At 41.9% G+C, this 26,446-nt stretch overlaps 1 protein-coding gene across 4 annotated transcripts in view; it reads left to right on the forward strand.

Annotated features, from left to right (window-relative positions):
• tspan9a (tetraspanin 9a) overlaps positions 1-26,446 on the forward strand; it is a 186,431-nt gene that overhangs the window by 89,380 nt on the left and 70,605 nt on the right. For 3 of the 4 annotated variants that reach the window (XR_008601153.1, XR_008601154.1, XM_055009036.1), the window contains exon 1: positions 20,267-21,349. Coding sequence is in view for 2 of the 4 variants with exons in the window: in XM_055009036.1 (XP_054865011.1) it covers positions 20,981-21,349 (369 nt within the window). In the remaining 2 variants the exon portion in view is untranslated. Of the gene's footprint in view, positions 1-20,266; positions 21,350-26,446 lie in introns of those variants that run through there. The other variant, XM_055009037.1, reaches the window with a different exon arrangement.

Here is a 26,446-nt window from a genome sequence, read left to right on the forward strand (position 1 = left end):
TTCATCATAACAACCTGTTTTATTACATGTTAAACTCCCCCTTTTATGGAAGCCCACACAAAGTGTGAGTAAGAATACCTGGATTACAAAGAAAGGTGATAACCACTGTTGTTATAGCCATTATCTCGGAGTTTATCCAAAGAAAGCCTCGATAAGTCAGACTTGCTTCATAGTACACTCCTCTGCAGTGATTTCCTTGCAAACTTTTCCAAAAAACTGATAACACACAAGCCAAGTCAAGTGGAACAGCATCTCTGAGGTAATTATTCACAGAGAGAAGTTCCTCGTGTAGAGAACCGTGATTAGAAGATGAGCAACAATTCTCAAGATGATGTATTCTTTATAAATTCCCTTTTTGGGCTGTAGCTATTCAGTCCTAAAATTGTTTTGTGAAAATTTTCAAACCACATTAAGACAATAAAACAATAGAAAAGTATCAGGGGGTTCACTACTTGTGATGGCATCACTCACATCACTCCTGAATATATTTACATTTAAAATGCAGATCAACAAAACGAATTTTTAAAATGTGTGATTGACAAGTCTAAGTAACTGGGCAAAAAATTATTTTAAGTTGCAGTGACCACTGAGCTAAATAAAACAGCAAACAGCAAGCAAGTGGAAATTACTTTGGTGAATCACAGGGAACATTTCAAGGGAAAATGTGATTGCAGTCATTGCTGAATTAGAAGCCAGCTGATAGCTGCCTTTAACCCATTAGTAATCTATGACCACACAAACACCCCTCTGGTAGGCAGGCGAGGAAATCACCTTTGGAATAAAGCAACAGCTGCTGTGTACCCAGTGCCTAATATTGTGGTGGCAAATAATCATCAAACGAGCATTTAAGAGCTAAATTGTCAAATAAATGAGGCCATGTTGTGGCAATATAAACCATTCTCAAGTGCCTTGTAGACTGTGACAAAAGGGGAGACTATTTACGTCCCCAGCCATACGACATCATGAAATTTTAATAATTTGGAACCTTAAATGGCATTTTCCTTTTATTTCTGCAATGTTTTGTGTCTCTTGAAAAGCTAGACTTTCTAAACTAAGCTATGTTTCTGCAGTATTCAGTTGTGCAGTCCTTTCATGCCATGGCAAAAACCACATGACTCGAATATTTTATGCTACAACTCACCAGTGCACTTGTTGGATATATTGTGCGATGGTACTCTCACAGTTGGGGGGCTGGGAGGAACTGTAGAAAACTGCATTGCAGTCTTAAGGTGCTAGAAGTGAAAGTATATTATTCTGTCATGTTGAATTTACCCCGCTGAACTTGTCAATACATGGATCGTGGGGGAGGTAGCCGAGATCTGCGTGCCAGCCTTGTAATGAGGATCCCTCGGGGCTGGACCTGCTCGGGGCTCCATTAAGCGTGGATGCACAGCCGGGAGGGCCATCTAAACGAAGGTCCTGCCAGGGAGCTTTCGTCCATAATGTAATCACTCTCAACTCTTTCTGGCTCCGCATGCACAACGTGCTGAGCTCAGATTTCTCTTATCGGGGAGAGGCATAGTCCACAGGGCAGTCAGCTCAGACCCATGCATTAATCCTCCCATGTGGGCGAAGGCTCAATCTCCAGCAATGGCACTTGTACACTGTGATCCCTCTTACTTTGCTGTAATCATTTTGGCTTCAGTCCTTCGCCTGATGTTTACCTTCAACCACAGTGCTCTCTCATAGACAAACTTCTGATGTCAAAGTTCTGTCTAATATAAAATAATGAGGGCTACTCTGGTTCATTTGTTGCAGCATAGATATTGTGTGATGTATGTGGAGGACACAGTCAGTTAACCCAACCTGCAATGCAGAGCAGATTGGACTCTCATTTCTGCCTTTGAAAATAAATGGGGATATTTCTGTTTCTCATTATTCTGATGTATTAGATGAGAACTGACCAGCGTCAATCATCTTAAGCCAGCGCTTACCTTTAGCTTTTTTTTCTTTTTTCTTGAAAAGTATCTACTGCTGAAAGTGTCATCGCAGATCAAGAGGCTCTCTCTCCATTTCTTTAGTGCAGGTTGTTTAAAAGCTATTGTCTTATCTAAAGGCTGTTAAAGTCCAGAGTAATGAATCCTTCCTTAGCTTGCCAAATGTCCTGCATCTGCACTGTGGTTAACCAACCCCAGAGAGCACCGGGCATCAGCACAGACAGACTAAATCACCCACTACTCTCACCTTGTGCCGTATGTGCCTGTGTGAGCACATAAATAGGTTTTAAAGAGGTAGGGGAGTTTTTATGTGTTTATAGTTTTAGTTAGCTGTGCATATTTTCAGCTGAGGAAGCAAAAGTGACAGAAATTATCTTTTTTGTTTAAATTTCATAGCATTTGTTTGTGAATTACAACTTATTTTTATGGTGCTTTTCAAATCCTCCCTTATGGTGGGCTTGGCTGAGTAATCGTTCACCTATATCTCCCAGTATGAGTTATAGCTAATCAGTGTCACTGAATATCTGCAATATTTGTTTTACTAAGCAAAATAAGTATGCCCTGCAGCTATGTTTGCCTCTCTGGAAGCGCGATGCAGAAGAATTCCGTGAGAGGAAGGAAATGAATGTGTATGAACTATCTTTTTGAAGAATGCTTTCTAATTGCCCACGCTGCTTCATATTACATACACAAGATGTTTCCCATGGCGCTTTTAGTTATTTCACTGTGCATTTCAGTAAAACAAAACAACTTAAGAGCCCTCAATGGAGGCATTTCATTATCGGAGACACTGTCAACATGGCACAGTTTCATTACTGGAGTTGCTTCTGTCATAGCATAACCGTTTCTTTCTAATCACACGGCTCTATTGTTGTGTTTTCTTCATGCTCCAGCTCCATGTTATCTGTCTGAATGGTGTGTCAAGCCCACTACAGATGGAGAAGAGTGTAGGGCAGTTCTCTCCATTTTCAGTTCTTTGTCAACACAGTTTACAGCTAATTCGCTTTGCTCTGTATCAGGGTGTCCAACATGCGGCCCGCGGGCCAAAAGCGGTCCTCCAGAGGGTCCAATCCGGCCCTCAAAGTGTAAAAATTCCAGAGAAGACATTAACTGCAGATTGTAAATTAATAAAACTATAAATTTAAAATAATTTCTAGACCATGACGAGTTATTTTGATCATAAAGTAAAATACTCTATTGCTCATTGTTCTTTTGTCATTTTGTGTCTCATTATTGTAATATTTTGTCTTGTTTTTGTTGTTTTTTGTCTGACTTTTGTCATTTGTCTCATGTTTTTGTCGTTTTGTGTTTCATTTTTCCTTTTTGTCTTGCTTGTGTTTTTTGTAATTTTCTCCTTTTGTGTTTTGCTTTATTCGATGTTTTGTTTCATTTTTGTCATTTTTTGTGTCTTGCTCTTGTTGTTAGTCTGCTTTTTTGTTGTTTTGTTTCTTGCTTTTGTCATTTTTGGTCTTGTTTGTGTCATTTGTGTAATTTCTTTGTCTCATTTTTGTCGTTTGTCCAGTAATCACTTTGTAACTTTTTTGTCAAATTTTTTTATCTCTTTTAGTTTTAATTCGTGTTGTTTGCTCATTTTTTGGTGTTTTGTGTCTCCTTTTTGTCATTTTGCATCTGATTTTTGTAATATTTTGTCTTGTTTTTGTTGTTTTTTGTCTCTTTTTGTCATTTTGATCATAAAGTAAAATACTATATCGTTCATTTCCAGATAGCTGTGACTAAATGTTGTATTCTTTGTAGACACCCTGATCTGCAAGTTGTAATGTAGAAATGATAAACTGAGGCTGAATGTTGCTGAAATTGAATTTATTTTTCTTAACAAATTTCAGGTTTTGTAAAAAGATAATTCCTTAAATATGAACATTTTCAGAATGGCCTTTCTTGCACCAAAACAAAGGAAAAATTTGGAGTTGTTGTTCTTTTAGGTTATTATGCTGTTCAGTAGGGCCCACTGGAGATCACACTGGGCTGAATGTGGCCCCTGGACTAAAATGAGTTTGACACCACTACTGTATTATATATGTTCCATGTAGTCTATAGGCCAGCAAATTAAATAAATGGTGGTGAAGGAAAAGTCTGCCGGTTGTGGATCACATGTGGAAGACCTCTGACCGCCAATGTCCAGGACGGCACAGATGCTGACGCCCCACAGATTCAGCTTGTCATCGTTTTGTGCCGACAGTCAAACCCTCAGTGTCACTCCGTCCCACCTGGAGCTCAGAACAAACCCGAATCCAGATCAGATCAGGAATGCATTACATGTCTTAGAGTGGAGCTAATGTGATCACGTGACCCGTCGTGATCCCAGATCAGTTCCTTTTTGCTATTCCGAGAGGCTTCATGAATACGAGCCCAGAGGCTTGTTTAATAGCGTGTATCACGTATCCGTTAAAGCTCCTAGTCGGAATGTGTCAGCTTTACTGTGATTTGTGGAGACAATCACCGCGCACAGAGGCAGCCTTTTTGATGATTTCTAGGAAGGAAAAAAAAACATTACAACAATGAAAACATCAAAAAAACAAAAAGTTGAAAGAAAGTAGTGGTGATTGAAGGCAAAAAATAGCATCTATTAATGAAGCAACTAATGATAGACAAATCAGAATTAGACTGCATGGGAGGAACACGCATTCCAATACATCTGTTTTGCAGTGCCTTGATTTAGAGGTTGCAGATGCATTAAGTATGAAGTATTATGTTTACCTGCACGCGCTATTACAGAAGATTAAATTACATTTAGCCTTACGTTGCAGCAGAAGGTTGAAATGAAAGTGTGAATGTTTTGCTCAGACATTATCCTCAAATCTATGTTTCCACGTTCTCTTTCCCTCTGCAGTCACCTTGAGTAACAAAATGCTTGGTGTAATGAATTGCAGTATGAAATTTGAGCTGATATTATGAATATTAATGTGGATGCAGCACAGACTGGAGAGAGTGGAGTGGAATTGTTGAACCGGAAAGTTAGGTCTGCTGTCCCTGGTATCAAGATGTAGTTTATATAAAGGGCAGCGAGACCTTTAACTCCACTCCTATTTGTTCTGCTGTCTTCTTACGAACTGGCATGAGCCGTAATGCAGGGACGACTTCCTTATGTGTGGGAACAGCCCAGACGTGTCACCCTGCGGTATCGTTGGGAATACTAAATTATTATGCCTTATCAGAGTCATCTGGACAATTCAAAATTATCTTCCACTCCCTGCACTCTAAAAGCCTCAGAAAATGTTAAGCTGAAGGACTCTTGAAGCATCACAAACTGCCATTCACTCAATATGTGAGGTACAGGCTTGTTGAAATGGAAGACAGCTGCGTGTTATGGCCAAAGAGTGAAAAAATGAAGGACAGTCCCCTTCCCCCTAATGCTTTCTTCCCCTTTAACATTCAGTGCAGTGTGCAGTTGCTCTTTGCCTCCACCTGTGATGTGGCAGGAATACCACAGTGGAGACGGACTGGAGCCGAGCGCACTCTGAACAGGAAATAAAACTCCTGACCAACTGAATTAGGAACGGCTGACCCAGCTCACCCAGATTCCATGTTTTATGTCAGCACGCAGACACGCAGAAAAACCCCACATACAGAAACAAGACCACACATGGCAGGCTGAGCAGCGCTAGCTGAACTTGAAATGGTTCACTTGAAGGTCATGGCGTGACAATGCTGTCGAGAGAAATTATAACGAACGACCTGACTAAGGGCAGATGATGACTTTCAGTGCTTGAATTGTGGTGAATTTTGATACTTGACTGTCGCTTTCCCTGTTATTCTCACCATTTTATAGTCTCTCTGGAGCTGTGAATGCAGCTTTATTAGCTTTACAGGATTTGCAGGTGTTTATGGTGAGTGGCTTACGGTAATTGCCGAGTAAACCCTGTATCTGGTCTGTGAAAGAGCCATGTAGGATTTTTTATTTAAATGTGATTCAGCAAAGTTGGAGGCTGTTTTCTCACTTTGCTGAAGGTCAGTGTGTGAATAGGGAGGGACGGGAGAGAGCGTGTGTGTGTGTGTGTGTGTGTGTGTGTGTGTGTGTGTGTGTGTGTGTGTGTGTGTGTGTGTGTATGACTGCATAAAATACACAGTTGTGCGCAGTGAAGAGAAAGAGGAGAGATACTGTGTTAAATGCAGTGCAGCTCTGCAGGCAGGCCGGACGAGCCTCAGCCCCATATCTAGGTTCTTCTGTGGGACCATAGAGTCAAATACCTCCTCTGTTCCTGCTGTTCCCTGTGTGTAACAGTAGAACTGTGCTTTGGGAGTGATGGAGTCTATATGAGACCCGCTGTCAAGCCTCTGCAACAGCTGCAGAATATTGGCTTTTACCTGGCAGAGTCCGCAAGGAAACATTATCAGATGTTGAATGGTCCCGGACCTGCTTAACAAGCAAGGTGTCTTGAGGAAGAGGTAATGTAAGTGTGTTCATATGTGCACAGACGTGTGAGTACTTTGGCACATCTTTGCAAGTGTGACTACTTTGCCTTGGCTTCAGAAAATGAAATGACTGTCAAACATATAATGTGCTCTCCTGCAATGGCATTAACAGCTGCCTTCAGCAGCAGCTCTCCGTCTTAAACCTTCCCTTTACATGAAGCAACGTTACTGTTTGATGTGTGCAGATTAAGATTTGAACACTTGGGAGTAGAAGCAGTTATTATAATCCACTGCCGTGGGTGATAGGTCAGAGGAAAGTTATTTTCTGGCCTTAAATCATTTTGAGGGAGACCCTGTGCTTTTGAGAGTGATGTAAAATATTGATGACTGAGTGGCAGAGTCGCTCACATTTCCTTCCCAGTGGCCCTCTGCCTCTGAAGTTTTTGGGGCATGTCATGGTTAATCTTGTTAGAATTCATATTCAGTCATTTCCATGGAGGAAATACATTCATTTATGCTGCTTATTTACATAGAGTATTTTTATATGTATATGCACACAATGAATAATGTTAAACTCATTAATGTTCTGCATAAATTGCTTTTGCCTCCTTCATTATGTTTTGGGATTTGTGCTGAAACAAAAATTGTTTTCATTTAAATCATCTACAAGCAATTTTGTTCCCGTATCAAGCTGCACAAAAAAAAGCATGACATGGACTGCGAGAATATTGAGTTAATTTATAACCGTCAGTCCTCAAAGGGAAGAGAGAATTCGGAGCCATCAGCACAAAATGTGTAGGTGAAATCTGAAAAGTAGCCGCTGCCAATTTCAGCGCAGACTCTGGAGACACCAACTGTCTGCAGACTTTAATTAAGACTATTTGGCAGCTAAACTAATGATCTCTTTTATGTGCGTAACAGATGTTTTAGTGGGTTTCAGATACTCAAAGTAATCAATTACTTTATCACTTGGTAAGCAGTCAAATGAAATAGTTTTATTAATGCTGTCTGCATGGTGTTGTTGGCTGCAAATTCCATTTTCTGCTTGGGGAACCCAGAAACCCCACATGGGATTTCACAGGGAACGTGCTCTGTACTGTTTCCACGTATCTTTGTATGCTGGGCAGCACTACATGCAGATGAAAATTAGCTTTCACCTATTACTGGAACAGTATATGTATTTTGCAATGTCCCCTGCTCAATAAACAGCAAATAAATAAACACTATTATATGCGTGTGCATATTATAGATTGGCTGATATCTGCCTGCATCTATATGTCCTTGTAATGCTGTGTTTTAGGGCTGCACAGTATTTTGTTTCAGCATTGACAGTCACACAAAAAGTACAATGTGAAGTAATGCAAATGAACTCAAACACATCATGCTACAACTGTTTTCTGCTACAAAGACAAACTTGCAGAGTTTTCAGAAGTCTGTTCTAACTTCATTTACTCTGATTTAAGGGTTCTTGGGTCTACCACTGAGTCTTTTTTAAAACTTTATTTAAAAGACACTGAGTTTACTGGCATCCAGCCTCCACATACGTGCAGCAAAATGAGCGAGGAATGGGAAAGAAAGTTGAAAAGAAAGATCTGGTTAAAATAAAACAAAACAAAACCTGAGCTGTATGGTAATATGGACATCTGTTTGCAGTGTTTTTTGTAATTGTTGCTGCTACAGGAGGCAACACGACTAATTTCACTATTTACATCAGCATCACAAAGCTCTACGACGAGTGCTAAATAAGGTTGGAGTGAAACTATTTTGGATGTCTTTGGCAGTGTTGCAGCATAAGGGAAAGCTTCCAGCTCCAGTTTTCTCCTCTTTTAGAATGATTTTTGATGCAATTTTCTATGCAAATGCACTCTTCTAGAAAATCACCCCAATCATTCTAGAATGATTCCTTCATTCAAAACAGTTTATCAAATAATCCGGTGAAATTTTCAGTATTTTTTCATGTCGTAACATATAGTGCAATGTCAGTTTATAGACAGCATATCAGTTTTTTCCCACTTTCATGCAGCCTTGCTGTGTTCAAGGCCGGCCTCACACACAGGAGTGTTGGGCTGATTTTTCCCCTGTTGTTGCCCCAACAATTAGACCAGAAAGATCTTGGTCTTAATTCATGTTCAGCCTAGATTGTTTGATAATGTGATGGGTTGATAGAGTCTGAACATATTAATATTGAACATGATTAATATTTAAGACTTCAAATCAGGAAGTGGGTCCGATTATCACGGAACAACCTGGATCAGCAGGCAGCCTGGAGGTTAGCTACAGATATTAAAACTAATAATTGAAATCTCACCTCCAGTTTTTGCTGATGAAAAGGCAAACCATGATGGCTGCATCTTCCCAACTTCTGTTTTTGTGTTTTTCTCCCTACAAAGTATTATTGCAGCAAGTTGTTACACCGCAGTCAGTTTGTTTACGGCGTCTACATGAGATCATGTGAGGTGTCCCACTTCTCAATGATTACTCCCCCTGGCATGATAATCTTAATAATATCCTGTAGTCTGTGATGTGCCATTATTTTTAAAACTTGTAGTGCGTGCATGTCTGAGATTAGAAGAATATCTTTGAAGTTTCGCCCTGTGTGTGTGATGCAACCTGATTTCAAAATCTGCTAGGAAGTCATAAAACTCCTGCAGTGTGAGCTGGGCATAAGAATGTGAATGTGTGTGGACCTGTTCCTGCATTGAGTTATTAAAAGTGTCCCTACAGAAACATACAGATGGATACTGTGTTGGCAGGTAGCATGTTTATAAGATAATCAGACTGTTTTTCAGTGTTTATAAGGCTGTATAAGAAAGCTGTTCCACACCATTTATGCAGCTCTGTAGACATCTGCTGTTTTCATTTCCCCGCCGTGGAGGTGAAAAGGCCATGTGCGTTCCTTTTCTGTTGTTTACATAAAGCATCCATCAACTCCTGTTTGTTCGCCTCTCTTTGCTGGATCATGATCTTGTCTGTTTAGACAAGACCTATTACAAAGATGCTCCGTCTCCTAGATTGCAGCAGGGATATATTTTTTATGAAAAAGTTATGCAGACACTGGCGATGTCTTGCAAGTCTTGTGATTTTAGATGGCATGTGGCTTTATCTGTTGCTTTATCAGCAGTTGCTGATTCATATCTGAAGACTGCCCCACAACACAGTGGCACGGCAGCTGCTTGTTTAGAGGAGGGCATTAATCCGCAGCGGGGCAGTTCCTGCAAAAGTGAAGGGATCCAGGGCACTTTGCCACAGTCTGCTACCTTCATCTCTCCTCCCCTCTCCTCCCCTCTCCTCCCCTCTCATCTCCTCACCTCTCTTCTACTCTGCAGCCCTTTCTCTCGCTGGGTGTCGATGACAGAGCGGCTGGTCATGAATGACCACGGCCATATTGACAGTGTCTGCACCAGGGGACAGACCCCATGTCCCCAGTTCAAACCCACATTACACACACACACACACTCACACATGGGCAGCCAGGGCTTGCCATATTGTGGGGAGGTGCAGCCCAGCTGGTCAGATTGGAGCTGAACTGAGCGAGGCCATCTTCTCCTCTCTGCAGGTTTCCACCATACATGGTTTGATCTCTTTTGCTTGTTCAGATTCCATTTCTCAGCCCGCCTACTTCTCTCTGTCTCTTTCTTTTCACATGATGGTGTGTAAGTGTTATTTTATGATGAGATTATGTTAATGGTGATATTGTATATGTCACAGGCAGCTCCAGATCATGCAGTGATCAATATCCCTGAGGTACAAACAGCAGTCTGGAAGTCAATAAGATGGAGATGAGATGTCTTTGTGGCACGTACAATGGTAAAGCTCCTCGGGCATTCTGTTGTGCCTTTAATCCATCCTTGCCTTTGAATTCTCAGCCAGAGCTGTAGCTCTGAGTAGCATGAATAGCAGAAAGAGGAACACTTCATCATTGTGTGCTCTGTCTTCCGTCTCTCAGTGTGTTTTTTGTACTCCCTTATGTCCAAACTCCATCTTTCTCCATCTTCATCTTCGCAGCAGCACAGCAGTGCAGCCTGCTCCTCCTTTCTTTACATTTCACCAACAGCCAACTAAAATATTGATGAACGCCATCTGACCTTCATTGCTGCATCAGCAGCTTCTTTAACGTTCCTCCACAGATGCATCTGCTTATTGACTGGTGCTCATTGTAGACACACTTCACATGATGCAGACCTGTGCTGTCCATGGCACCAGCTGTTTACCACCCTCTTGTGGGTTGGAAATCAGAGTTGAAACCATGATGTTGACTTTACTCCCTGCACAGACTGACCCTTTAATCCTGCTGCATGGACACATGGAGATCATAAACTGATGTGAGTTAAGGAGTGGTTTGCCCCAACAACATAAAATCATACCCGCAGCAGCCATCCTGACAACACATACAGAGAAGACATATCTTAGTAGATGAAGGAGGCTCTGGGACCTCCAGGGGTTGAGAAAACACCACATGCTGCATGCCTCATTGTTTCTAATGGACGGTTTGTTTGTCTCCCTCCTTCTAGTTCCTTCTTATCCGTCTCTTTTCTCCCTGTCCAACCCCTCTATTACCCAGAGGACATTTTTCTCCAAGCTCTATGACGTGCCCTATAACCTGTTTCCTGGAAGCAGAGGAGGAGATCTGAGTGTGTGTTGGCTTGAATATGAGGCTCCACGTGAACACAACTCACCCACAGGGTGTTGGGGTTGCAGAGCAAAGAAAGATCTGATCACCATATGTTCTTGTGCCTCAACAGCCTTAAATAGGTTTAACGTTGTGCCACAGGCATTCACAGGTTATCAAAACCTGAGCTCTGAGTGATGCTGCTTCCTATTTATTTATTCACTTATATTTTCAAGGCATATGGCAGGTTGTAAGAGGACAAGACATGGAAAACAAAAGTACATACTAGAACATGAATGTATAAATACTGAAACGAGTGCACAGATGGTTTTACATGTGATTGTGTGCGAGGGCAGCAAGAAATGGAAAATCTGGAGCTGAAGTTGAGAGAGTGGGTCCTTCAAAGCAGATCAGCATCCGTTGTTTGGAAGAATTGTTAATTTGGAACAAATGACTTTAAGCAAGAACAAATCATAAGCAAAGAGTTCATGAGATCTGGATCTGTTCTGAAACACAACCAACTTGTTCAGCCACCTGGAAAAACACCAAGGCGCAGGTAAAAATCAGCTCTGGAGATTTAACTGTTCGTAAAAACTTTTGTATTTGCTTTATATTTCACATGTAGGAGATACTACCGATTTCATATTGATGCAAAGATTTGTACATTACTGACATGTAGCACATAATGGATGTAAAAGCAGTGCTGTATTTAAAAGTAAAAATGCAACAAAAAATATTTTTCCCCTCACATCAATAAATAATTGTTATCTTTATATTTCTCAGAATAATATATTTTAATGTGAAAGTGCATTAAATATATATTGACCCTAAAATCAATGAATAATTCTGATCTCTATATTGATCAGAATAACAGTTATTATCATTTTGACCATAATGTGTTCTAACCAATTATAGTCAATGACAGTAGTCAAAGCACTTTGTGCTGCTTTTTAATTGTATGAAAAGTGCTATATAAATAAAGTTTGAATGATAGTCAATTCAGTAGTGCTTGTAAAGGGAATTTGTATACCATTTCACTTCAGTGCAGTGTATTTGTGTACATTGTGCATCCCAAAGGCACACACTGTTCCTGGAGGAAGAAGCAAACTTGATGATTGACACCTTTCATTTTAATATTCTCCTATTATCTCACTGAAATCTCTCTTTATTATCTAATAATTTTATGTACATACCAAACCAATAGTGTTATTTTCTTAATTTTGAGTACACAATGTGTTCAAGTGTAATGCACCATGTAGGATCAAACCCATTATTAAAATGTAGTTGAATTACCTTAGACCTGTTCCGAGTTATTCATGTGGACAACAGTTGGTCATTAAACTGCACACTGATCAGACATGTCATTAAAACCACCTGCCTAATTTTGTGTAGGTCCTCATCGAGCTGCCAGAATCACTGTGACCCACTGGGGCCCAGACATGAAACCTCTGGCGGTGCTGTGTTGTGTCTGGCAGCAGGACGTTGGCAGTGGATCCTGTGGGGCCTGTAGGCTGTGGAGTGGGACTTCCATGGATCTGCATGTCAACGCCTTGGGCTCTTTGTTTTGTTCCTGAGCAGTTTGTGGTGGAGAACGTTGTTCTGCCATCTTGGCGTGCTGTTGCCATGGTGGAGGGGTGGGTGGTACTTGTCAACGGAACGTCACCATGACAGTCAGGACCCAAGGTTTCCCAGTAGAATATTGCATTGTAGCAAAATGGTCAAGGTCATTCACTTCATACATTATATCATCACAAAATCATTCTTTGAAAAGTTAAAAGTGGTAATACTGAGTGTCTAAACAGCATGCGTACTAGATTAAATGCTTTATTTATAAATACATGTTTTCCATTGGTTATATTTGCTTCAGTTTAATTAATTTAAGCTGCAATAATTAAATGATCTAAAATGCATTATTTCTAAACTAGAAGCACTGAAGAAAAAATTCCACATACTGTATAAAGACCTCCAGTCAACTTTAATTAACTCTTACTGAGTAAATCGATAACCAAGCCCTGAGTGCTTTGGCTTGTTTCATATATTCAGAGTGAACTGGATAAGATTTTGCTGACTTTTCTTCTTTTTTTCACACAGTTATGACTCTTTTAAATATTACATAAAGCAGTGGACATTAGTGGACCCTGGCTATTCTCCTTTGATCAATTATTAGAACACCGTGTCACTCTTGATTTACCTGTAGGGCTATTCTGGGATTCGTATATCGTACCGCTACAGACATCACAGGTGTTTGACCCTTCCGCACCGGCCTTTATTGAACAAGGCTTTACTGCACTGTGATAGGACGTCGCATTTCAATGGCGAGAGACACATTCTGATCTAAATGCTAATGTAGTATCCTGTAATCATAGTATACTCACTTTACTTGTAAAACCCTGCCTGTCTCTCGTGTCCTACCTTATCTCCCTCTGCTCTGATCGATGTGCTTGCAGGAATTAAGTTTAGATTGGGGCTTGGCTGTGGGACTAGCTGCCGGGGCTTTTTGGCTCTGTGTGCATTTAATTTCATATAGCTGTGTGTGTGAGTGAGTGTGTGGGCACCCTGTATGCACCTCTCTGTCTGCCGGTTTATGGATATGTCATAACTGCAGCTTTTTCTCTCAAATCCTGACAAGAGCCACAAAATTCTGCCTCCAGTTCTTGGCAGTTAGCTCCTTTCTCCCGATGTGACTGTCAGAGGTTTCCCCGTTTGAGTGGACGAGTAAACAATTACAAAAGTGCATTAGGGGCATGAAATATGTCTGGAGGAGCAGTGTCTAGCTTTGTGAATGGTCAATAACACCACGTTGATGCTCCCAAATGTGGTCAGTGTTAAAAATACTTTAAACACTGACCACAGTGCTTTTAAGAGACAGCGCTTGATCCTTTCCAGCTTTAGTGCCATTATCAGGAAACCTCACAAGCTATCACAGTTTGATCTTCAGAGGAGCGTGATGTCATAAATTCCTAATTAACACCCTTTCCAGACACCTTTATTGACTTCTTGATAGCAAATCACCCAAGAATGACTGAGGAATGGCGCTACTGTCTGGCCAGCCTCTTCTCAGAGGGTAATATTCAGAGCATTGTAAAAGGGCAAGATAGAACTATAAATATCGAACCATCTGATTTCAATTTGTTTTGGGAGGGCAGAGACATCAGAATTAATAGCCTGTTAGCTCATGCCTATATCGCCACGCATTCTTTGATCAGTCAATGCAAAGATCTTCGTGTTTGTTTAGTTGGAACGCTTACTGTTTAGGTTCCTCAGAGTGTATGGGTCCACGCAGCACATGTTATGGTTGTCTGTTTGCATCCACAGCAACGGTCTTGGCCTTGAGAGGATCTAAAGGCTACTGGCAGTGACATATTGCATGAGAGGAAACCCTTTGTAGTTGTAATCCTCTCCTTATGCTCAGGCCTTGATCATACATTCACACCAGGATCATGTGCTGTTACATGTCATTTACGATGTGTCCACGGGTCTGATATGGTTTCAAATTGACTGATCAAAGGTATGCAGCTGTAATTCCTTGTGATGAGCAAAGATAAATTGCCTAGTAATCGTCTTGTGGGCATTTTTAAAAAATCTTTCTTGGACTTTGTAAAAGGCAGTGACACCAGTTAAAATCATTTTTAAAATCAGCGTGCTTTCTTCAAGTTTAATGGATTGCCGTTTTGATGGAGCTGCGTTTTTATTTTTGGGGTGGCATCATGAGCTAGATGACCTTGTGACTGTCGTAATTCAATTCCATTCAGTCAGTCAGAGACATTCAGTGGCAGGGTATCAAAGACATTAGAAAAATTCAGATATTTTACCCATGAAAGACACGACTCTGTTCATTATTTAGGCTAAAAATAGTGGGTCTAAATTTCTCTTAGAGGCATCTTGGAGCCCACGAGATGATTGAATGAAAACAGCTTTTATATATCAGGTTAAAAACAAAGTCTGATTGAATCTCTCTTGTAGTAAACAGACCTCTGAGCTCACAAACACAGATGATGTAAACCCGATTTAATCAGCTGACAAGTAAATATTTCTGAGAGTTCTGTATCACAGTAGCCAAAACACATTAGTTTATCTGCCAACTTTATATCTTTTCCATAAGCAGAACACCTGATCTCATGTGTTCGTGTGTGATTAGCTCAGATAGTCTTTCATCCGGTGACATTTGGAGAAAAATGACATTCATAGACGTGGATGGCTGTGTTTAATAATTTCATAATAGTTAAATTTACCAATTACCGAGCTTATTAGTCGAACACTCTGACAAATGTCAAAAATAATGACATTGTATTATTTCAAATAAGCAAAGCAGGAACAACAAGCAGAACAAATATTCATTTTAGATTAAAGGAAAGCAAATGTCAGTAAATAAAAAGTGCCAAAACAAACTTTTGAAGCCGTAACTGAAAACCAAAAGCCATCAAAATCCACACGCAGGCGCACAGAGACACATGCAGGATTTTACTAGACACTTCAATAAATTTTGTTTTGATATCAAAAAACATTCGCTCCAGCAAACTCAGCTTTCACACCAACTACTCTGTCATTTTTCCCCCCAGGCTTCACAGAAAAAAAAAAGGCCCCAAGAACACACCTTATCAAAAGCATATTTCAGCTCATAACACAAAGCACTATAACATGAGTGGATTTCATTTCACAGCACTCCCCCATTTGTATTCTGTCCCTCTGTTCCATTGATTCTCAAATTTAACTGAGTTTGCTGTGTTATTTTCATTGTTTTTTTTCCAAAAGAATTACTTATTTTAACCGAATATCCTATTGAGATTTCTGTAAACAAGCTTTATGATTTGATGGAGATAAATTCCAACTACAGCCACTGGTTTGGCATTGGTAGACTGGTACAACTGGGCAATAAAAATCAATTCAAGCTGTGTGTTAAGATGTGTGAAGTTTATAAGCTGTTGGTGTGCACAGCAAAGGAGGTATCCAGCTGCATTATGGGAAACGTGGAAATGTTGCTTTTGGATCTATAGTAAGGGATGAATATCAGGGTATCTCGGCCGGTGCTGCTTCAGTACTAATCATTCATTTTTAATGTGCTTCTTGCAAGTCCCCAAGTTTATGCAAGTGCAATACTAAATTAAGGGAATATCCTTTTAATATTCCTCTGATAGTGTTCAGCTTAGAGGAGTGTGTCACTGGGAGAAAAATCTCTTCCCTGTTTTTTAGAGAAAACGAGCAAGACCACAGACTAAGCTGACAAAAAAACACCACAACTAAAGCACGAAAGACATGGATCCAGTCACTGGAATATTGAACTTATGCATGTACAGTTGAGAACAGTGCCACAAATTCACATTTCTATATTTGTATTCAAGTTAATTGCCTGTTGTTTTCTGCTTGGCACACATTCTCATGATGCCACTAATGTCTCACTATGGAGTCATAATGTCCTGACATGGGTGCAAGGTTAAGTGCATCCCATTTCCTGCTGTGAAGCTTTGTCCAAAGAGCTCTAGGAGAGTCCCGGCTGGTTTCTTCTGGGCTCTAATCCCTCCAGTCCTGTCTTTGCAACATACATATGTTAAAGGAGCTGCCAGATTTGCTCAGCGCCAAAGAGAATGTTTGAATGCAATCTCATCCCACTCACTCCCTCCGTCTAAGCCCAGGCTCTCTGCTCTGGTCTGCTCTGCTGCTGCTGCTCCACATATTTTTCATCTTCTCTCCAACACTCAACTCCTCTGTGTCATCCCACAGACGTCCATTCCTCCCGAGTCTCATTTTTTTGTGTCTTTCTCTCTTGCTTTACCCCCTCAACCTAATGCAGCAGTGCAGAGCCCTGTTGCCCAGAGTCGATGGATGGACCTGTGCAGGCTTGGATGTGTCCTGCAGGCTAGTTGAGGAATCAGTGCCATACACACTGGGAGCCCCACTGAGCTCTGATAAATGTGTATAGCTCTCACACAGAACAGCACTGGCGTAAAATGTATTGAATTTGAGTTAAGGGACAGTTTTTTACACATACTCAGAGAGGCTGATGGGAAAATCTTATCACTTGAAGCAATGAGTGCCTATTTTTATTATGTGACATGTCACCTTTGGTATCCATATTCATGATGAATGCATTTTAATCATGTGGGGCTGCTACCTTTTACAGAATCAGGTCTGCCTCTAGAACTGTTAATTGTGGATGACGACACGAAGTTTTCTGTCAAGGCTAAGAGGAATTGTTGCAATGCTCATGTCAGTTTTCTTTAATGTGTGAGATTCTGACCATGGTTTGATCTTTAATGTAATTAATTATTTTCAAAGCCTCATAGGAACCTTAAAAATTACATTGTAAAGACTAGGAATATTCATTTAATCAATACTGAGTCCTTGTGTGATGCAATTTTCCTAGATAATACACACTTTAAACATGTAAGATTTTCTAATTAATTCAACATATATGCTTGATGACTGAGTAGCTCTACATTGCATTAAGAAACAAGATGACCACTCAGAGAGCGCAGTACTCCGCCAAGACTGTTCATTCCCTGACATGCGCTGAGCACAGGCGTGTGTTCTGCATGTGTACGTTATGTACGGATACCGAAACGCCCGAGCTAAATATGTAGCGGGTGGCGGGAATTGATGGGACTCTGAAACACCCCCACAATTTAATCAGTTGTTCCTTGTATCATTTCTGATAAATCGGCAGCAGTGGATTTGTAGTAGGATCGCAATTGTGATCGTCAGCAGGCAGTGGATGTAGCATTCACTTGTTGTCATGGTTACAGTGACGCCTTGTTGCTATCTCAATGGGAAATCCGTAACAAATCCGTGGATCCAGACTATAAGCCGCATCACTGCCAAAATCTAATGAGGTGGTCCTTGTGTCATTTCAACTCTATTCCAGTGGGATGTGTAGCTGTGCCATTTATGCGGGACATATCATGTGATGTTGACTACAACCACAATATCAGTAAAGGGCAAACGTCAACTGTGCTCAGTTTGTGGTATCAAATAATCCATTGATAATGCTGCTGGTTATTGATTCAGAAAAGTGTTTTGCATCCCTAGCATCCCACCACAAGTTGTGCTCTCCGTCTATGACACCTGCATGACAGTGAATTGATCAGGTGAAGGTTTGTGGCTATATTGATCAGTTAGGAAAGTCCCTGGTTGGTCCTGATTCCATTCTTTGAGATCCGATTAGGACATCCCTAGTGAAAACTAAAAGTTACATGCAATATTCTAACAGGAAAAACTGTAGAATAATATGAATTATGTGAGTTCTTCATGATAACTGCAATACTGTTGCAAGTTCCTATGAAACATTTTTTAGCAGTGACTGTTATTCTCAAAGAAATGGTGGAAATAGGCTTTTTGGCTTTCTTGCCCAAAGGTACATGAGATTATTTACAGACATAATCTGGCAAACAAGCCTATTTTTATTAGACTATTTTTTTTTTTTTTACACTACATATCATGTGGTAAATACTCAGGCAGAGGTAGGTGGAATTTGCTCTTTTTTTGGATAGATGCAGGCTTGCTCACCTTGTATTCACTGTACAGACTTGACAGTGGTACCAAACCGTTCCTTTAATATTGTTCTCCAGTTGCTGATTTGACCTTTAAACAGTCATCCCTGTGTTAAAATTACATATTCAGAAGTTTTTAACCCATGAAAATAAATCCTTCCTGCCTCAAAATAACTTAGATTCCAATGTACACCATTGTTTCTTCTACAATGTGCAGATCTGTGTAGACCCTGCCTCCCTTTTTATTCAGGTTCAAGTTGGATTTGTTCCTCAGGTTATGTCTGAAACCTTGGAAGCCTCATTCCATGTTTTTATAACTGTCATCGGTACTCTGCAGTTTCAAGGCCACATGCTTTTTCATGGCTTTCACTGCTTATATCACTGATATGTCTTCCAGCATATTAGAAAAAACACCATATACAAGGTAGGAATTTTTTATTTTTACTGGAGGGGCCATTTAGAAGAAGAAGTAAATATTATTTTGTAGCCAAACTGTGTTCATCTATCTATGTATCTATCTATGTATCTATCTATCTATCTATCTATCTATCTATCTATCTATCTATCTATCTATCTATCTATCTATCTATCTATCTATCTATCTATCTATCTATCTATCGCAACATTTTGGCATAATTTCTGTGAATTACAGCCACGATAAAGTGCTTTCTAACGAATAGTTTATTTACTAACAAACGGATGAACACAAGAGGGCTGGATTACGTTGCCTTTGCTGATTAGATATTCCTGGATTTGCCTTTTAGAGCGCTGAGTTAAAACTCTCCCTCCATCTGCCTGTAGGCTCGGCCATCACCAGCACTCAGCTGAAAGAAGTCCGTTATCCCAGCCAAAAAATGTGCAGCCTAGCACTGGTCCTCTTTTAACCAGACTGTCTTAGAGAAAAGGTTGACTGTGGAAGTCGATAAGGGCAATTATGCTGTTATTTTAGCTGTTACAGTCTACTGAGGGAAGCTCTAAGAAGACACAGATTGATTATGGTAATAATCGTCTTGTTTTATGGAAATTGACAGTTGCTAGCCTCCCTGTATCTTGAGGATCCTACACCTTTTAAAACTGGTGCTCTGAAGATATGTATTATGAAACTATGTGAGTGTTTAAAATGAAAGCTCTATAACATCTTGTCAGCTCAGTGTGTGAATCAGAAGGACTATTCAGCGTTTGACCCTGGCTTGCGTCGAGAGAGTGTTCTTAAAGCATCTTAAAGCCGGTATCCTCTGTCCATGCTTCAGATGGTGCAATAATTCCAAAGTGGGGATACTGCCAGCTAATTGGGTTCCCTTACATGGATGTGGAAAAAACATAGAGTAAGAACATGACCAAACTGTGGATTAGTACCGTTGCCACCCACATCGCATGCAAGTGGTAGATTTTTCAAGGTAGTTTTCAGAAATGTGTTGTAAATTGCTTGCTTTTAGAATTAACTGTGGTTGATTTCTGATAATGAAGTTACAGTCTGAGAGCCGTTACTGCAATGTTTAAAACCACAGGTGTCATTGTCACCAGCAGGCTGACACTCAAAGCCTTTCATATGCAAAAAAATGCCACCAATTTCCACCTCATGGCCCTTCACCCCTGCTTCTGTAATTACCTCCACACTTCACAATTTCTGTTTATTTGTTTCATTTTGTTGGTCTGATCTTCGGCCTCTTGATCTCCCGATGGAGATAAAATTGCTGAACATGTATAGTCAAAGCAAACATCAGTGATGGGCTTAATAAAGACACAGGCGGCGGAGAGGAGGAGCTCAGGTCTGGTTGCAGCTGCCGCATTGGCTGTCGGCTCAGCAATGGGGAGGGGCTGAGAGAGAGAGAGAGAGGAGAGAGAGGGAGAGAGTTGGGGAGGAGGGCAGTGCTCTTGTTGGGAGATAGGGAATGCCCGTTAGTTGCGTCTGCCGATAATAGCACATCAGCCAGTGCACTGCTATTAGGAGAGCAGAGCGCCGGCAGTGCGGAGGACTGAGCCGCTGAGCACAGAATGGTTCACTAGAGAAGACAGGCAGAAAGAGACAGAGCGAGATAGGCACTCTCAGAAAGGCACACAGAGAAAGAGATAGACCGAGCGGAAGACAGAGCGCATCAGTGAGGAGAGGAGCGCTGACAGGGAGCGTGGAGAGAGGAGAGAAAAGTTACCAGGTCAGCAAGAGAACCTGGAAGTGGGGCAGCTGAGACTCGCTGGGGTCTCACTCCCACCGGAGCTCAGCAATAAGCAGGAGGAGAGAGATATTACAGGAGCGCTGTAACTTCTTCCCGGTCTTCGGCACAGCTCCTAAAGGATTATCACAGCGAGGCAGCATCAGTGAGCAGAGGACACTTAAACCTGCCAGAGGTGCCTGAGCAGCTCCATTCAACTCACTTCCTCACAGGAGACTTTCTCATCCAGCTGTGTGCTTTGAGGTGGATGTAGTTGTGTTCCGCTGGGTGGCTTTTTTTTTATCCTTTATTGCTTCAGAGTGTGGAGCAGTGGAGATTTGGAGGGCAAGTTGTTCAGTCCTGTCATCTCTGAGACTATGGTAGACTGTGCGTCAGAGAGCCCTTCATCAGCAGCTGCAGCCCTAGAGCATGGAGAAGTCCAGCAGTGAGGAGTCAGCCATTCACCGTAGCCCCTCTGTAGACAGCCGTGACTCCGATTTTGCTCAAGCTTCCACGTCTGGCCGCCCGTTTGGCGGCCGCGGCTTCACTGCCGGCGCTTTCTACGGCTCCACGGGGCCACGCAAAAACGCACAGCAGGGGCAGGCTGGAGCGGCAGCTGACAGCAGCGCAGGAGACAAGACCAACAACAAGTACAGCTCACCCAAAGGCAGCAAATACGTAGTCTTTTACCTGGATCTATCCTTTGTGTTCCTTTTAGAATTCAAGAAGTGCAACATGGCAAGAGGCTGCCTCTGCTGCTTGAAGTATATGATGTTCATCTTCAATCTCATCTTCTGGGTAAGTGTCTCATCATTATGTTAATGTTTTCCTCATCATACTTGCTCACGTTGATGTAGTTGACGCTGCATGGTTTGCAAAATGATTCTGACAGAGGAAATCTGGCTTCAGTGATTCAGCACCAGTCATTATCCATATCTACTGCAACAAATGTGAAGGCTCAGTGTGTGATAAGTTTCTAAAAATGTGATTCACAAAACATTACTGTGCGACAAAATGATGGCTGTCACGGCAATCATGCGTTTCTAATTACATCAGGGTGTTTATGCCTGTTCCTCTCTCTGTGCATGTTACTATTCCTGGTTGTCATGACAGAGTCAGTGGCATTGCACCAGGTCTCCTTTTGTATTTGGCCGGGGAGGGGGGGTTCATTTGGGTCACTCATTCACATTCACTTATATGATTTACAGTGAACACGGAGCTGAAATGTTGCTCTTGGTATGCGACTGAAAGACTGTATCCTTCTACAGGGCAGTCACACAATATATGCAGCAGCAGGAGATGAGCTGAAGTGGTCAGCAGCAGTTTCAAGCGACTGGATTTGTGGGCTACATGAAATGTCTTGGACTTGCATGAAACTAATTTTACATCAATTGAAGAAAGCTACTGTATTCTAATGGTGCTATTGTAATAATCACAGCTAAAGTACATAATTACAGTAATTGTAGCATGTGCAATTATTATAGAAAACAAAAATATATCTTGGCATAATATTGCTTTCACTGCCAGATTTGCTCACTAATACATTCCATTCAGAGAAACCCAGCCTGCGTGTGGCAGGGTCCTCTGTGTACCCATGCATGGGCATTTATTGTAGAAGTGGGTATCCCGTAAATGTTTACAGAATGGATTATAGGGCTTATGGGTTATGAGGCCAAGTCTTTTGTGTGGGTGCAGCGAAGCGTGAAGCGTAAAAACATCCCAACACTGGAGACTCCACCAACCCCGGCTCACCATGTCACTGGGTTGAGTCCCTGCTAACTGGGGCACAGAGTGGGCATTAGCCATGGAGCCCAGCTGTGTAGAGGGCGGCATTAAAAGCCACACACGTACACATGCACCACTCAACCTGAAATCCACCCCATTGTCCATCTACTGTATGAGAACGGACAGCACTGCTAGTGGCCGGGCTCGTGACCGGAGCCGCGGACCTTTCTCTCGCTTGAGGGGAATATCTCCATTTCGCTGTCATATCATGAACCCCGTCCACAGAGGCAGGAATGATTTGCAAAGACACACGCATGACTCAGGGGCTCGTCTTTGTGCCAAGGATTATGTAAATGTTTGTTTAAAGGAATGAGAGGGTCAGAAAAGCATAGCTGCTGATAGGTTCATTATTGCAGACGCTGGCTCACCTTGATGTGAGCACCTCTTCTGGACTCGCTCAGTGTGTGCAGAGTGCAAGTAAGTGTTCTGGTCTTGACTTCACCACTGTTTGAATTAGGAAGGAATTTTTAAGCAGCTGCCTGCTCCATGATCGATCGGCACTTTTTCATTATTGCAAAATGCACGTTTCCCCTGCACTGAAAGTTTCATTTAAACAGATGAAAGGAGGCTTTTTATAGCATAACCTGAGTAAATAAGGTCTTTGAATCCAAAATTAAGGAAGCATAAGTAAATTATTCAAAGGATAAACTGAATAAGATGAAAAACAAATGCCACGAGAACCGCCGCTCGTGTTCCTTTTATATCTTGTTAATTAATGGCCAAACAAAATTCACATAACTTATGGAATATTCAGGACACTAATTAGATGAGAATAAATGTGCACAGCGCATCAGCTCTAACCCGCTGTCATAATAATAATAGAGGCTATACACACCTTAAAAATTGGTTTCCCCGATGCAACATTCAAAACACATGCAGCCTCTAAAACCTACTCTATGGATGGAATTGATGCATTGTTGATGTACAAGTCAAGTCCCTTCAGTTCTGCACATCCAGTCAATCAAATTAGTGAATTAGCATTAGTTCCTTCTTGGAGCTGTGAGTTAAATATTTAATTTCAGAGCTGTATTAGGACTTCACATCAATGCAGGCAGTCCATCACTTATCTGCCTCGGTGCACTTGAATAGGTCAGCCTTTAGCAGAGGTCGCAGGGTCACTATTATCTGCTGGCTCCTTAAGGGCCCATCACAGGGGATTTGTGTGAAGGCGTTCACTTACCAGGTTCTTTGGAGGCTCTGCTGGTGCTTAACCCTTTTCAGTGGCAAAAACCCACCACTAATTACTGACTACTGCACAACACTAATAAGGCGGTGGGAAAGAGGCTTTGGGCTTCAAGGTTGGAGGGGCTCTGATTTACCCATCCTGTTTGTGGAAGTGCATTAGAGTCACAGTGGGAGCATGCAGAAGCTCTACATTCACAGTTAGATATGCAGACTTTCTGTCATATTTGTGAGCATAGGTGTGTGCGTGTGCGTGTGTGTCTGTGTGTGTGTGTGTGTGTGTGTGTGTGGGTGAATGAGGAACTTAAGTGGCTATGGACCTTTCCCAGTGCGGCACATCCCCTGCTGTGCAATAATTGAATTTTTACTCTGGTAATGTTCACTTAATGAGTACTCACCATGCATATTCCCTTCTGTTCCCACAGATTGATACTCTTGTTTTCCTCCCAGCACTAGATCATTTTAATGACAGTTTAATCAGCGTCCCATGGGAGGGGAGTGGGGTGAAGTGTGGGTTAGGATGTTGGCATGTCGCTGGTGGGTCTGGGTCTAGCAGCATTTGCGTCTCATTGGGGACTGTCTGACTGAGTGGCACTCTGAGATTGTAGTATGAAGGTTAGTAGAGCTGCGAATAAAGGGTTCACTCCAGCAAAAGTGGGGCGGGACAGGATGGGCTGTCTGTGCACTCTGGGACTGAGGGAAGAGGGTGAGAGCTATGTTGTATCTTGACACCCCTGGGACTGCGCTGCTCTACCTCTGACACTCCAGGAATCACAAGGTTACTGCAGCTGGTAGCGAGGTTCGCCTCTTAAGTTCTGACATCTCATCTCGGGACTGACGCTGGGGAATCGGTTCACCGTGGTAACCCGACACCAGGTACAGCAGGGGTCTCTCCTTTCAGACTGTGCTCACATGCACGAGCACACTTGATGTGCCTGCACACACACACATATAACAGCCATCCTTGGAAGTATGCTCACCACCCACACACCATCCGCCGCATGGGGCTTACAGTGGTAACTTGAAGCACAAGGTAAACAGTTGCAGGCACTCCAGGCATCTCCATACATGCGCTCATCCTCAGGCCCCCCAGCAGTTGTTCACGACCATCTGGCTCCTCTTTCTTATAAGGGATTAGAAGAGTCTGAGCTGTGGGGGGAGTTTCGGGCAGATTAGAGCAAGTATTGGGTGGTTAAGGATTGAGAGCACGGCTCCTTTGGACAGCAATATGCTAAAGCCAACATCATCAAAGCAAACGGCCTTTGTAGGGTGACAATGTGTTACAACGAGTGTGGTTTAGTTGGGAAAGGGATCTGTTTTGCTCTCACACACACACACTCTCACTGTCTGTTTGACCGGCCTGATAGGAGGATTGATGTTAAGTCCTATTGGTGTCAGCCTTGAGACCATATCAGTGTTGGTGTTCTTGCTGGGAGCAAAGATTCCAGCCTCGCACTGCATTCTCTGTGCTCACAGCCACCCCAGTTAAACTCTCCAATTCCAGATTCAATCTGTTGTCCACCGCTGCATTTATTCATCTTGTCCAGGGACACTGAACACCTTTGAAAAGTAGAACAGATTTTTTTTGTTGTTGTTTAAAAAAAAACAGGGCCTGAAAACAGCATACAGGGATTTATTCCGCTGAATCACGAGCAGCATCACTCACAAGCTCATTTTCTTTGGTTTATAGGTTGTACAGTTGCTAAATGGGCCCATCCCAGCTGTGCCATTATCGTGCCATAACAAAAGCGAAAGTCTCATTTGATATTCATATTTAAAGGGAAAGTGTCAGCTCAGCAGTCTTGTCCTACAAGTGCAAGAGGGGTGGTGGTATCAAAGCCGCTCCTTTGTTAGAGGAGAGAAAACCAAGTGTGTTTAGCATTCATGAATTCCTGTGCTTACTTAGGGGATTGCTGCGGGATTTATAAACCATTTGGTCCAAGGCAACAGAAGATTAGTTTCCCTATCGATTTAATCACTGAATTTGACATTTAAGATTTTAAATGTGCCCATGCTCTGATGCTACAAAGAGTAGAGCTATTGACAGACTCAAGGTGGTTTGTAGAAAGTCTGTGTACGCAAGTGTGTCTGAGCGTCTGTGTTTGGTTTAATTGAGCTCAATAAAAAAAGAATAAAAATTCACACACGCCATCCTCTTGCTTCCACTGGAACTGAAACGCCCCCTGGGGTTTCAGCCGTAGGTGCGGAAGCAATTTGCCTGTTTTTCATTCCCCGCGTCGGCACGTGAAAAGTTCAGTCATGTTTTATGGCTCAAGAGAGCGTGCATTATGACAAACTTCTCTTTTTCTTCTTGCCTTTGACAAGCAGCACAGCTCTAAACTCAGTCACTGCCAGGTGAAACAAGGATTTGGACGCGGGGAAAATAGATGGGAGTTGAGTGCACTCTCCTAGATGATGAAACAAGCCGTATATGCTGTGTTGTCACAGGCATTTAATTCTATCAATCCCCCGTGAAAGGTTAGTTTCCGAATTGAATATGACTTTGAAATGTCAGAATGCAGAATCAGTCTTGACTAGTCCATCCCACTAAATTTTATACCTTACTATGGCAAGACAGGCAGTGAGTGGATTTAATGTATATTAGGGTATGCATGGCTGCACCTCTGCTGGTCAGTTCCAATCATAAATTATATGTCTTCAGAATCATGCATATCAGGTAAGAGTTTCTAGCCCAAGAGCTGTTTGTTTTTTAATTTCTCTGTAGCATTTACATGAAGAACATCACCATACTTCTATGCATTTTAATTATTTGAAGTGTGGTAATTACCATCCCCTACAGATCACCAGGCCTTGATTCAGACTGGCTGACCTCCTTGATAAATATCTCTATGTGCCTGCCTTTGTCCGGCGGATCGTCCTGGGAGATCACTCCAATTTACACGTCTCTCTCCGGCTGCTTCGATTTCC

The sequence above is a fragment of the Amphiprion ocellaris genome, chromosome 3 (assembly GCF_022539595.1).
Source record: "Amphiprion ocellaris isolate individual 3 ecotype Okinawa chromosome 3, ASM2253959v1, whole genome shotgun sequence".
In the NCBI taxonomy this organism is placed as follows: Eukaryota; Metazoa; Chordata; class Actinopteri; family Pomacentridae; genus Amphiprion; species Amphiprion ocellaris.